The sequence below is a fragment of the Rana temporaria genome, chromosome 13, assembly GCF_905171775.1.
Source record: "Rana temporaria chromosome 13, aRanTem1.1, whole genome shotgun sequence".
Lineage (NCBI taxonomy): Eukaryota > Metazoa > Chordata > Amphibia > Anura > Ranidae > Rana > Rana temporaria.
In genome coordinates, this window is record NC_053501.1 from 114,915,437 (window position 1) to 114,927,897 (window position 12,461).

Consider the following 12,461-nt stretch of genomic DNA (forward strand, 5'->3'; position numbering starts at 1 on the left):
TTTTTTTTACTTCTTTTTTTCTTTTCTTTAGACCTCTTCTAGTAAAAATTTGGTGTACATCCCAGTATTGAACATCCCTCGAGAAGACTTCCCACTCAGGACAGAGTGCAGCTTTTTCCTGCGAGAAAACGGAATATCCGAAGATCTGTTGGCGTTCCGCGATGAAGTAGACCTGGCCGACCTCTATGAGTCGGGTCAGCTGTCGTTGTCACTGGTGGATCACAATGTGTTACCCAGGTAAGGGTGAAACGAAACCCACTTGCCATGAACCCAGCCAAAAACGGCACTACCACCATGATCTACCCCAGTGCTTCTCAACCTTGGTCCTCAATTACCCCCAACAGGCCATGTTTTGGGAATTTCTCTTCGATAAACTAGCTGTCCAAAATACCAAGTCATTTGCTTGATTTAAAGCACCTGTGCAAGATAAAGGAAACCCTGAAAACATGGCCTGTTAAGGGTACTTGACGACAGGGTTGAGAACCACTGATCTACATGATGATCCCATCTTTAAGTCAATATGTTAGTCCAGGAAGTAGATGGTGGCCCTGGATTATTCTTAAACAAAGATGGCAGCACAGTAACTCCTCTCCAATTGGGCGTCTGAGGTTTTATAAAGAGTCTCCAAGCAGGCAGCATTGGCTGTGTTGTCTCTTTAGCTTACCCATAGTGCTTTGGGGGTCGTTTGTCATGTATTAAATATTTAAATCGGCAAATTCCCTAACTTTTACTATATATCCTTCATATTCCAGTAAATGCTAGAAAAGCCTTTCCCAACTTTGTTAACATGGAGGAATTCTTGAAAATACTTTCCAGGCTCAGGTACCCCTGCTGAGCATGATGGTTGGTTGGAAGGGTGAGCCATACATTTGTGTTTTTTGGGAAATAATCCCCCCCTGCCTACAGATAGTTAAAAAGATTGTTGAATTCAGTGGCTACTTCTCTGAGAGATGGGGAACTGGCCATTGCTCATGGAGCCACTGACAACCTCTGGAGGAACACTGGTTGAGAGAGGTTATACTAGATCAGTGGTCTCCAAAGTGCACCCCGGGGGCCATATGCGGCCCTTTGCTTGCCTTTGTCCAGCCCTTGGGGCACTATTCCTACCAATGATGCAAGGCACAATTCATCCCACTGACAAAACCCATTTTGGCACCATTGTTCCCACTGACACCAAGGATGGGACATTTACTCCTCCCACTGACACCAAGGATGGGACATTTACTCCTCCCACTGACACCAACAATGGGACATTTGCTCGTCCCACTGACACCAAGGATGGGACATTTGCTCGTCCCACTGACACCAAGGATGGGACATTTGCTCGTCCCACTGACACCAGGGATGGGACATTTGCTCGTCCCACTGACACCAGGGATGGGACATTTGCTCGTCCCACTGACACCAGGGATGGGACATTTGCTCGTCCCACTGACACCAGGGATGGGACATTTGCTCGTCCCACTGACACCAGGGATGGGACATTTGCTCGTCCCACTGACACCAAGGATGGGACAGCAGCGACGGGGCACTATTCCTCCCACTGACAGCAGCGACGGGGCACTATTATTGCCACTAACACCAGCGACGGGGCACTATTATTGCCACTAACACCAATGATGGGTCAGTATTCTTTTGACTGATAGCAACAACAATGGGGCCCTATTTCTCCCACTGATACCAACGATGGGGCAATATTCCTCTCCTCCCATGTAAAATGCATCAGTAGGGTGAAACCCCAAGATGGATGGGGACATCCAAAATTCAAAACTGTCGAGGACCAGAGCACAGGACTTGTTCCTGAACCCTCAAAAATTATCTAAAATGCCCCTACGACCTCCACCAGTAATAAAAAAAAAAAAAAACACACTTCTGGATAACAAACCTTAGCTCAGTTTTTTTTTGGTAAATGAATTTCTACTGTCACATTCATTCATTAGGTCTGACTCGTACATGGAAGACGTGGTGACCGAGGTCATTGACCACCGTGTTTTTGAGCGGAAGCCTTCTGCGAACTGCCGGGTCACTGTGGAGCTGGTGGGATCCTGCACCACTCTGGTGGCGGAGAAGATCGTTCAGGAGGCACCGCAAATCCTGGACTTCCAGCTTGCATCTTTGCTTCGAGGTGAGCCCTGGGAGGGAGAATGACGTTTGCCAGAAAACTGTGTGTCCTAAAGATCATGGTCACCGACCAGAGAAAGCGACAAGAAGGCCAAACCTTGCAGTTGTGTCTCAATAGGAATAGAGGGGAAATCCTCCAATGGGGACACATGTTCCCGTGATAATTACCTGGGAAGGGATTTTCCCTCACTTTGGATGGGGCATTCTTCCCACTGGCCACCAGTGTAAAGGGCATTCTTCCCACTGGCCACCAGTGTAAGGGGCATTCTTCCCACTGGCCACCAGTGTAAGGGGCTTTCTTGCCACTGGCCACCAGTGTAAGGGGCATTCTTGCCACTGGCCACCAGTGTAAGGGGCATTCTGGCCACCAGTGTAAGGGGCATTCTTCCCACAAACCCTAACCGGTTACGGAAGGTGGCAGTTTTTTTTTTTTTTTTTTACCAATAAACGTAAAAAAATGAACATAAATCAGACGCTGCCCAGGATTGGTAACGTTGATGGCTAGCCTGTTTCCGTTTTGGCAATTACCACTGACACCCCGTTCTCTTGTCGCTCTCACAGGTACAATCATATTGGACTGCGTGAACATGGCTCCAGCCGCTGGCAAAGTGACCCCAAGAGACACAGAATACGTCACCATCTTGGAGTCGAAGTTCCCCAATCTGCCTCAGAGGGACGCCGCTTTCGACTCTCTGCAGAACGCAAAGTTCGATGTCTCAGGTACACCCTGCAAATGCAAGAAAATGAAAATCAGGTTCTTAATATTTATTTGTTAAAAAAAAATTCTTCCAATTTTTTTTTTTTTTATAACCGTAATATTCACGGTTATTAGGTGATCATAATGTGTAAAAAAAAAAAAAAAATATTGATTACCTATCCAGAGTAGTACAGTGCTACTATGGTAACAGTGTATTGCTCTGGTCACCAGTATGTAAAAAAAAAAAAAAAATCGTAAAAGAAATGCACTTCTTTTTACATTTTTTTTTTTTTTTTTTTAATTACTTTTTTTTTTTTTTTTTTTTTTTTTTTTACATACGGTCACCAGTCAGTATCCCTGATCATTGTCATATCAGTTATATGATGATGACTGCATCAGCGACAAAAAAAGAATTAAAAAAAAAAAAAAAAAATATATATATATATATATATATATATATATATATATATATATATATATATATATATATATATGTATATGTTATATTATATGGTATGAAATCAGATTTATATTTATAAAAATGTTATGACACAATTTTTTTTATTATTTTTATGTATTTTATGTTATGCGATATTTTAAAACATTTTTAAAGCGGAGGTTCACCCAAAAATCCACTTTTTGACATTAGCTGTAGCATACTGCTAACATCTGCAGTATGCGTTTTTTTTTTTTTTACTTGTACTTATCGTTATATGAGCCCTTGTTTTCCGGCTCCGAGCGGGGAATCCTGCGGGGAATGGGCGTTTCTAAGCAAAGAGGAGTTGATTGACGGCTGCTAAGGTGCGTCTTGGCCTCTGTTTAATCTTCAACTGCCATGATGCTGCACATGTGATCAGTTATGACACCAGCCATTGGATGGTTTGACAGTTTGGTTGAGAGCACAACCAATGTGACAGTTAGCATTCAAGGCATGCCAGGAATGTAACTGATTTTTCAAACTGTTAAATTGATGGGTTTACTTCCGATTTAAGGATACTGGAAAGTTCATTTTGAGGGTGAACCTCCGCTTTAATATCATGTGGTATTAAATTATGTCGTATCACATTATATTGTTCTCTATTGTGTTATATTATATGGTATTAAATTATATTGCGTTATATTTTATTACATTATTTAATATTTTTTTATGTATTTTATGTCATGTGGTATTCAGTTAAATTTTCACTACATTATATTAAAGTGGAGTTCCACCCATAAATATAACATTACATTAGTAGTTTTAAAAAAATGTCATTAGTCCTTTACGAAAAACAATTTTTTTTTTAGATGCCTTCAAAGTGTTGTTGCTAGGCAGAATCGTTAATCTTCCCACTTCCTGCACCTAGGTGCTTAATGCTTCCTAACCTACACCGCACAGACTCCTGGGAATGTAGTGGGTGTAACTTTCCAGGAGTCTGTGCACTCCCCAGTCTCAAAGAATCATGTGACTTGGACAGCACAGGTGCTGAAACCTGATCTGACACTGCTTGTGCAGCACTGAGCATGTGCGAGATCTGCAAGGCTGAAATCCAGGAAGTCATACAGTCTGGCTTCATGATGCCCACACTTAAGATGGCCCCAGTCAATTTCTATTTTATAAAGTGTCTAAATGCTGTAACAACCTAACAAAACGGACCTTAGTTTACAGACTAACTTTACTAGAATACATTAAGCTTGTGTATTACAGGGGTATTTATATATAAAAAGTGAAATTGTGGCCGGAACTCCGCTTTAAGTTATACTATAATTTTTTTTATATTAATTTATATTAAAAGGCAGAAAACTGTATTGTATTGCATTATATTATAATAATTTTTTTTTTTTTTTGTTAATATATGGTAATAAATTATGTTGTTGTACATTATATCATATCATCATTTTATTATGTTAGCTTATAATAAACAGCAGTGAACTGCATTGCATTACATTGACAGATATTAGATTACATTTATATATATATAATAAAACAGAATACAATTTTATACCAAGTTATATGATACAATATAACATAATATAATGCATCATAATTTAATATAATATAATGCAATACAATATATAATAAAATGCAATACAATATATACACTACAATGCAATATATACAGGGCTTTTTTTCAGGGGGAACTCCACCACCTCTGGCTCAGACCCTTTGGTGCCCGCTCACCACAATCACTTGTAAACACAGAAGTCTGGTTCCTGTTTTTACAAGTGACAGCTCTGCACTCTGTGTGTAACCCCCCTGAACTCTGCACTCTGTATGTAATGCAATCCTGGTATTTAATGCCCCTTTAAGACCCTTCTACTGTTTGTGAAATCTGAACGGGGCCGTGGTTGAGTTCCTGCACCTATTTTTTGAGAAAAAAAGCTCTGAATATATATATATATATATATATATATATATATATATAGAATAAAAATAATATAAATAATAATATAATAACATAAAAATGAATGTGTGTGTGTGTATATATATATATATATATATATATATATATATAAATTTAAATATAATATATATATATCTATTTTAAGGCCAGAAACGTACAAATCCCCCAAATTATAATTTTAAAAGCGTGACAAGTAGGTATCTATTTACTCGGCGTAACATCATCTTATACAAAAAAATTGGGCTGACTTTTTCTGTTTTTTTGTTATATTTCTTTTAATTCATGAAACCGTTTAAAAAAAAAAAAAAAAAAGCGTTTGAAAAATGATTGTGCAAATACCGTGCGAGATAAAAAGTTGCAATGACCGCCACTTTATTCCCTAGGGTGTCTGCTAAAATAAAAAAAAAAATGTTTGGGGGTTCTGAGTAATTTTCTAGCAAAAAAATTATGATTTTTACATGAAGGAGAGAAGTGCCAGAATGGGCGCGGAGTGGAAGTGGTTAAATGACCTGCACTATATTCTGAGTAGAGATCCACTTTAAGCAAGCCTACTCTTCTCCCCTGCAGGTCTAAGTACGGATCAGATGCTGCGGAAGGATCTGAAGGCCCTGACAAGTCGTGATGTTAGTCTGGCCGTCAGTGCGATCTACATGCACATAGAGGTAAGTCCGCGCCGCGCCTCCATAGTCCATATATAAAAATCTGTCTAAAGTCCACATTTTTTTTTCTTTTTTTTTTGTTTCGTTTTTTATTTCTTTGTGTTTTTTTTGTTTTTGTTTTTGTTATATTTTTAGGGATATTTATTTTGACAAACAGTTTTTTTTTTTTTCAAAATTGTCGCTCATTTTTTGGGTTTATAGCGCAAAAAATAAAAACCGCAGAGGTGATCAAATGCCACCAAAAGAAAGCTCTATTTGTGAAGGAAAAACGACGTCAATTTTGTTTGGGTGCCACGTCGCACGACCGCGCAATTGTCAGTTAAAGCGACGCAGTGCCGAATCGCAAAAAGTGGCCTGATCTTTGACCACCCAAATTTAGTTTCGGTATAGTGAAGATGTATTAGAACCCCAGTTAGTGTTTTATTTTTATTTTTTTATTACTGTCTGTGCCCCCTCGTTTAAAGAGATTTATCTTTTTCTATTTGTCCTGGTGATCGTCATCACCAAAGGTGAAAAGAGAAAAAATGCCAAACTTTGGGTTGTCACCAGAACAGGAATAGGGGGGAATCTTCCAATGGGGACACTAGTTTAGGGATTTTCTCACTTAGGAAGGATTTCCTCTAACTTCCTGTTTGGCTATGGGACAGGAAGTGAATCTCCCCAATCGGACACAGATGGCAAAAAAAAAGACTAAGGGTTATAACCCTCGCTTACTCTTAAGAGCCCTTTCACACTGGAAATGCCTATAGCGCAGCATTAAAAAAGCCGTGATTTTACAGCGGTTTCACCGCGTTTTATCGCGTTTTTACCGTGATTTTACCGCGTTTTCAATTCATTTAAATGGAGAGGGGCATTTTTGGAGTGTTTTTTTCAGCGCTCAAAAGCTGCTCCAAAGATGCTGCTTGCAGGACTTTTCTCAACGCTCCTCCAGCGCAACGCCTCAGTGTGAAAGGGTTCATTGAGATGCATGGGGAGCGTTTTATGAGCGTTTTAATAGCGCTATTTTTACCGCGAAAACACGGCAAAAACACACCAGTGTGAAAGGGCTCTAAAATGAAAAAAAAAGAAAAAAAATTAACCACTTGCCGAGCGCGTAACGCACATATACGTCGGCAGAATGGCTCACGTGGGCAAAGCAACATAGCCGTACGTTGCTTTAAAAAACCCGCCGTGCGGGCGCCACGAACTCCGTTTACCATACCCACGGGATCCGCAGACTCGATGTTCGCCGGTGTCCCGCGATCGTGTCACGGAGCGGCAGAACGGGGAGATGCCTGTGTAAACAAGGCATCTCCCTGTTCTGGCTGGTGACAGGAGGGGTGATCTACTGTTCCCTGTCATCAGGAGCAGCAATCAGTGTCATGTTACTTGTAGCCACGCCCCCTCACAGTTAGAATCACTCCCTAGGACACACTTCGCCCCTTCATCGCCCCCTAGTGGTTAACCCCGTCCCTGCCAGTCACATTTACACAGTACATTTTTGTAGCACTGATCGCTGTATAAATGACAATAGTCCCAAAATAGCGTCAAAAGTGTCCGATGTGTCCGCCATAATGTCGCAGTCACGATAAAAATTGCAGATCGCCTCTATTGCTGGTAAAAAATAAATATATATATATTAAAAATGCCATAAAACTATCCCCTATTTTGTAGACGTTCTAACTCTTGCGCAAAACAATCAATATATACGCTTATTGCGGATTTTTTTTTTTACCAAAAATATGTCAAATTTATCGGCCTAAACTGAGGAAAAAACATTTTTTTTTATATATTTTTAGGGATATTTATTTTAAAAATAAGTAAAAAAAAATGTTTTTATTTTTTTTAATTATACATTTGCTGTATATTTTTTACATGTCTAATTTATTCATAGTCTTATAAAGTTAGTGACAGGTCCTCATTAAGCGATATGTTTTTTTGTTTTTTTTTACTTTGTTTTCTGAGTGTGTCCATTTTTTTTTATTCCATACTCTATTCTGATTCCCCCCCCCCCCCCCAGGACTTCCTGCGGAGGGACGGCTTGGAGAACGATCTACAAACTTTCTGCAGAAGATACGGCTACAATGTCATCGTGGCCATGGCCATCACCTTCACCGCCGAGCATGAGCCCATCAGGCAAATTGCAGTGTACAGCCAGCAGGGGGAGCTCAGGAAACTGGTATGTATTATTCAATGAAAGGCTGACACTCCCTCCTCTAATGTTTATGGGTAAACTTGGAGAGTTATTGGGCCGGATTCAAAGAGATTTGCGCATTTATTACGGAGGCGTAGGGCAACGATTTTGCCCTGCGCCCCCGCAATTTTTTTGTGCTGCCCTCGATTCACGGAGCAGAAGCTCTGTAAATTGCGCCGGCAAAATGCCCGGCGCAAGAGCACGCAATTTAAATGATCCCGTAGGGGGCGGGAATCATTTAAATTAGGCGCGTTCCCGCGCCGAGCGTAGAGCGCATGCTCCGTCGGGAAAGTTTCCCGACGTGCATTGCGGCAAATGACGTTGCAAGGACGTCATTTGCTTCAAATTGAAAGTGAATGGCGTCCAGCGCCATTCACGATTCACTTACGCAAACTACGTAAAATTCAAATTTCGCGACGCGGGAACGACGGGTATACGTAACATGGGCTGCCCCTGCTAATAGCAGGGGCAGCCTTGCGCGAAAACCGCCGTACGTAAACTGCGTATGCAGGGCTCGCGCACCGTTGTGAATCGGTTTTAGTATGCAATTTGCATACTATACACTGAGCACAACGGGAACGCCACCTAGCGGCCTGCGTAAGAATGCAGCCTAAGATATGCGGGCATAAGAGCCTTATGCCACGCATATCTTAGGCTGCAGTCGGCGTAACGAGGTTCCTGAATCAGGAGCACTCGTTACGCCGGCGCAAGTAAGCAATTGCGCTGTGTAACCTATGGTTACATAGGCACAATTGCTTCTTGAATCCACCCCATTGTTTTTAGGTGTCTTCTCAGCTGCCTTCTGTGACATTCATTAAAAAAAATATATATATCAAGAAGGATGGTGGGAACCCCTCATAATGGGCACAGCGGGTGTACAGACCTGGGAACTCAGCACAGGGATGGTGGGAACCCCTCATAATGGGCACAGCGGGTGTACAGACCTGGGAACTCAGCACAGGGATGGTGGGAACCCCTCATAATGGGCACAGCAGGAGTACAGACCCGGGAACTCAGCACAGGGATGGTGGGAACCCCTCATAATGGGCACAGCGGGTGTACAGACCTGGGAACTCAGCACAGGGATGGTGGGAACCCCTCATAATGGGCACAGCAGGTGTACAGACCTGGGAACTCAGCACAGGGATGGTGGGAACCCCTCATAATGGGCACAGCGGGTGTACAGACCCGGGAACTCAGCACAGGGATGGTGGGAACCCCTCATAATGGGCACAGCGGGTGTACAGACCTGGGAACTCAGCACAGGGATGGTGGGAACCCCTCATAATGGGCACAGCAGGTGTACAGACCTGGGAACTCAGCACAGGGATGGTGGGAACCCCTCATAATGGGCACATCAGGTGTACAGACCCGGGAACTCGGCACAGGGATGGTGGGAACCCCTCATAATGGGCACAGCGGGTGTACAGACCTGGGAACTCAGCACAGGGATGGTGGGAACCCCTCATAATGGGCACAGCGGGTGTACAGACCCAGGAACTCAGCACAGGGATGGTGGGAACCCCTCATAATGGGCACAGCAGGTGTACAGACCCGGGAACTCAGCACAGGGATGGTGGGAACCCCTCATAATGGGCACAGCGGGTGTACAGACCCGGGAACTCAGCACAGGGATGGTGGGAACCCCTCATAATGGGCACAGCAGGTGTACAGACCCGGGAACTCAGCACAGGGATGGTGGGAACCCCTCATAATGGGCACAGACTCAGAAACACTCAGCACAGGATCCCCACTTTCTACCAAGACGGTGAGGTAGTTTAGTTCTCCAATGAACAAAAATATTTGCATGGACAAATCCTAGTGCTAAAACTAATATTGGCAACTCCGGGAGCAGGCCACCAGAGGGCGCTCAAACCAAATAATTTAGAGACAAAGCTACACTGTCTACAAAGAAGGGTTAACTTAAAGGGTCCCTCCACTCCAACTGAATACAGTATTTTGGTTTTATTTTACACGTTGGAGAGATAAAACACCAAAGTGGTGTTTTTGTCTGTCTTTGGGGGGGGGGGGACAGAGCGTTGTCACCCTATAATGGGAAGTGCCTGGACCTTTTTATGGCAGGATCACCGGGGATTTTTTAAATGCTGCAGAATAATTAATATTGAAATTGACATTTTTGAAAGCTTATATGATATATTAGTGATTTTATTTATATTTTTCCAGCTGCTGTATATATGTATTAATATCCATATACGTGTGTATGTGTATGTGTGTGTGTGTATATGTATATAGATGTTAATACATATATACAGCAGCTGGGAAAGTTGAAGGCGTGTACACAGTACAGTAAAATCTGGAAAACACTGAAAAGTTCATGTTTTTCCCCTCATCGGACCATTATGTAACCGGATCGGTGAGGGAAGTGCCGGCGCGGTCACTTATTAACCGGACCAAAGTTTAAGCTTTTACAGTTGTGAAAGTTGAGTTCAGACTCCGTTCTCTCCACACTGGGCGCCTGCTGCGTCTTCTGGCTGTGTAGAGGAGGATTTGCAACCTGCTGGGGGGGTGAGCACAGTTTTTTTTTTCTGAGTGGGGGGGGTATGATATTCAATGGCTTCTGGAAGATTAATATTCTTAATGGTCCTGGGGCAGGGGGGTGGGGGTGGGGTAGTTGGTGAGAGGATGGGCAAGCCAAAAATTTTTTTTTTTTTTAAAGTTCTGAAAAGATTTCATGCTGCGGTTTGGTTAAACATTACAGGCTTGTTGTTTTGAACCTTTGCTCACATCTGCAGCGCGCTATATGCTTCCTCTTCTGATTTATATTAACCCTTTCATGGAGGCGGGGCAATGATGGTGATCTCAGAATTGATTGGCAGGGTCAAGATCATTTCCCAACTATTATTATTATTATTATTATTATCATTCCTATTATTGTTTTTATTAGTAATATAATATCATTATTGGCATTATTTATTTTTAGTTTTTATTAGCATTTATTATTATTTACCAATTATGTATTATCATTATCATCATTATTGTTAATATTATTGCTTTTATTAGTCCTATTTATTATGTATCATTATTATTACTAATATTATTTTATTTTTGTTTTTATTAGCATTATTATTATTATTATTATTATTTATCAATTGTGTATTATTATTATCATCATCATCGTTAATATTATTGCTTTTATTTGTATTTTTTTATTGCCAAACATGTATCATTATTATTATTATTTATTTATTTTTGATAGTAGTTCTACTAATATTATTATTATCATTATTTTTGTTTTTATTAGCATTATTATTATTTACCAATTTTGTATTATTGTTGATATTATTGCTTTTATTAGTATTATTTATTATTGCCAAACATGTATTATTATTATTATTATTATTATTTATTTTTTGATAGTAGTATTATTAATATCAAATTATCAATATCATTATTTTTGTTTTTATTAGCATTATTATTATTTACCAATTATGTATTATCATCATTATTGTTAATATTATTGCTTTTATTAGTATTATTTATTATTACCAAACATGTATCATTATTATTATTATTATTATTATTATTATTTTAATTATTTATTTTTTATAGTAGTTTTACTAATATCATTATTTTTGTTTTTATTAACACATAATTGGTAAATTATAATAATGCTAATAAAAACAAAAATAATGATATTAGTAAAACTACTATAAAAAATAAATAATAATAATAATAATGATACATGTTTGGCAATAATACTAATAAAAGCAATAATATTAACAATAATGATGATAATACATAATTGGTAAATAATAATAATGCTATTATCATTATTGTTAATATTATTGCTTTTATTATAATTATTTATTATTGCCAAACATGTATCATTATTATGACATACTATATATTAATTGGAATATATATAATATATGTGTGTGTGTGTGTGTGTGTGTGTGTGTATGTGTGTATATATATATATATATATATATATATATATATATATATATACACATACACATACACATACACATACACACACACAGTATATACAGGGCTCAAAATTTCAAGACCTGATCTTCTAGCCAGGCCTCAAGTGTTACAAACACCCTTGTAGATTATGTCTTGGAATGACACTGTTAAATGCTTTATGCCGAATCAAGTTAAACAGTTAAATATTACCAACAACAACTTTAACAAAATGGGACAGGGCACTGGGGCAGACCAGAGGGACATGGCATTGGGGGAAGACCAGAGGCATATGGCATTGGGGGGGGAAGACCAGAGGCATATGGCATTGGGGGGGGGAAGACCAGAGGCATATGGCATTGGGGGGGGGAAGACCAGAGGCATATGGCATTGGGGGGGGGAAGACCAGAGGCATATGGCATTGGGGGGGGGGAAGACCAGAGGCATATGGCATTGGGGGGGAAGACCAGAGGCATATGGCATTGGGGGGGAAGACCAGA

The 12,461-nt window shown here is 40.2% G+C and overlaps 1 protein-coding gene across 1 annotated transcript in view; it reads left to right on the forward strand.

The window, feature by feature from the left end:
* Positions 1-12,461, forward strand: part of PRUNE1 (prune exopolyphosphatase 1) — a 37,687-nt gene that overhangs the window by 21,995 nt on the left and 3,231 nt on the right. Inside the window, exons 3-7 of the mRNA XM_040332094.1 lie at positions 32-237; positions 1,941-2,125; positions 2,683-2,841; positions 5,770-5,864; positions 7,861-8,019. Coding sequence (XP_040188028.1) covers positions 32-237; positions 1,941-2,125; positions 2,683-2,841; positions 5,770-5,864; positions 7,861-8,019 — 804 coding nt within the window. The remainder of the gene's footprint in view (positions 1-31; positions 238-1,940; positions 2,126-2,682; positions 2,842-5,769; positions 5,865-7,860; positions 8,020-12,461) is intronic.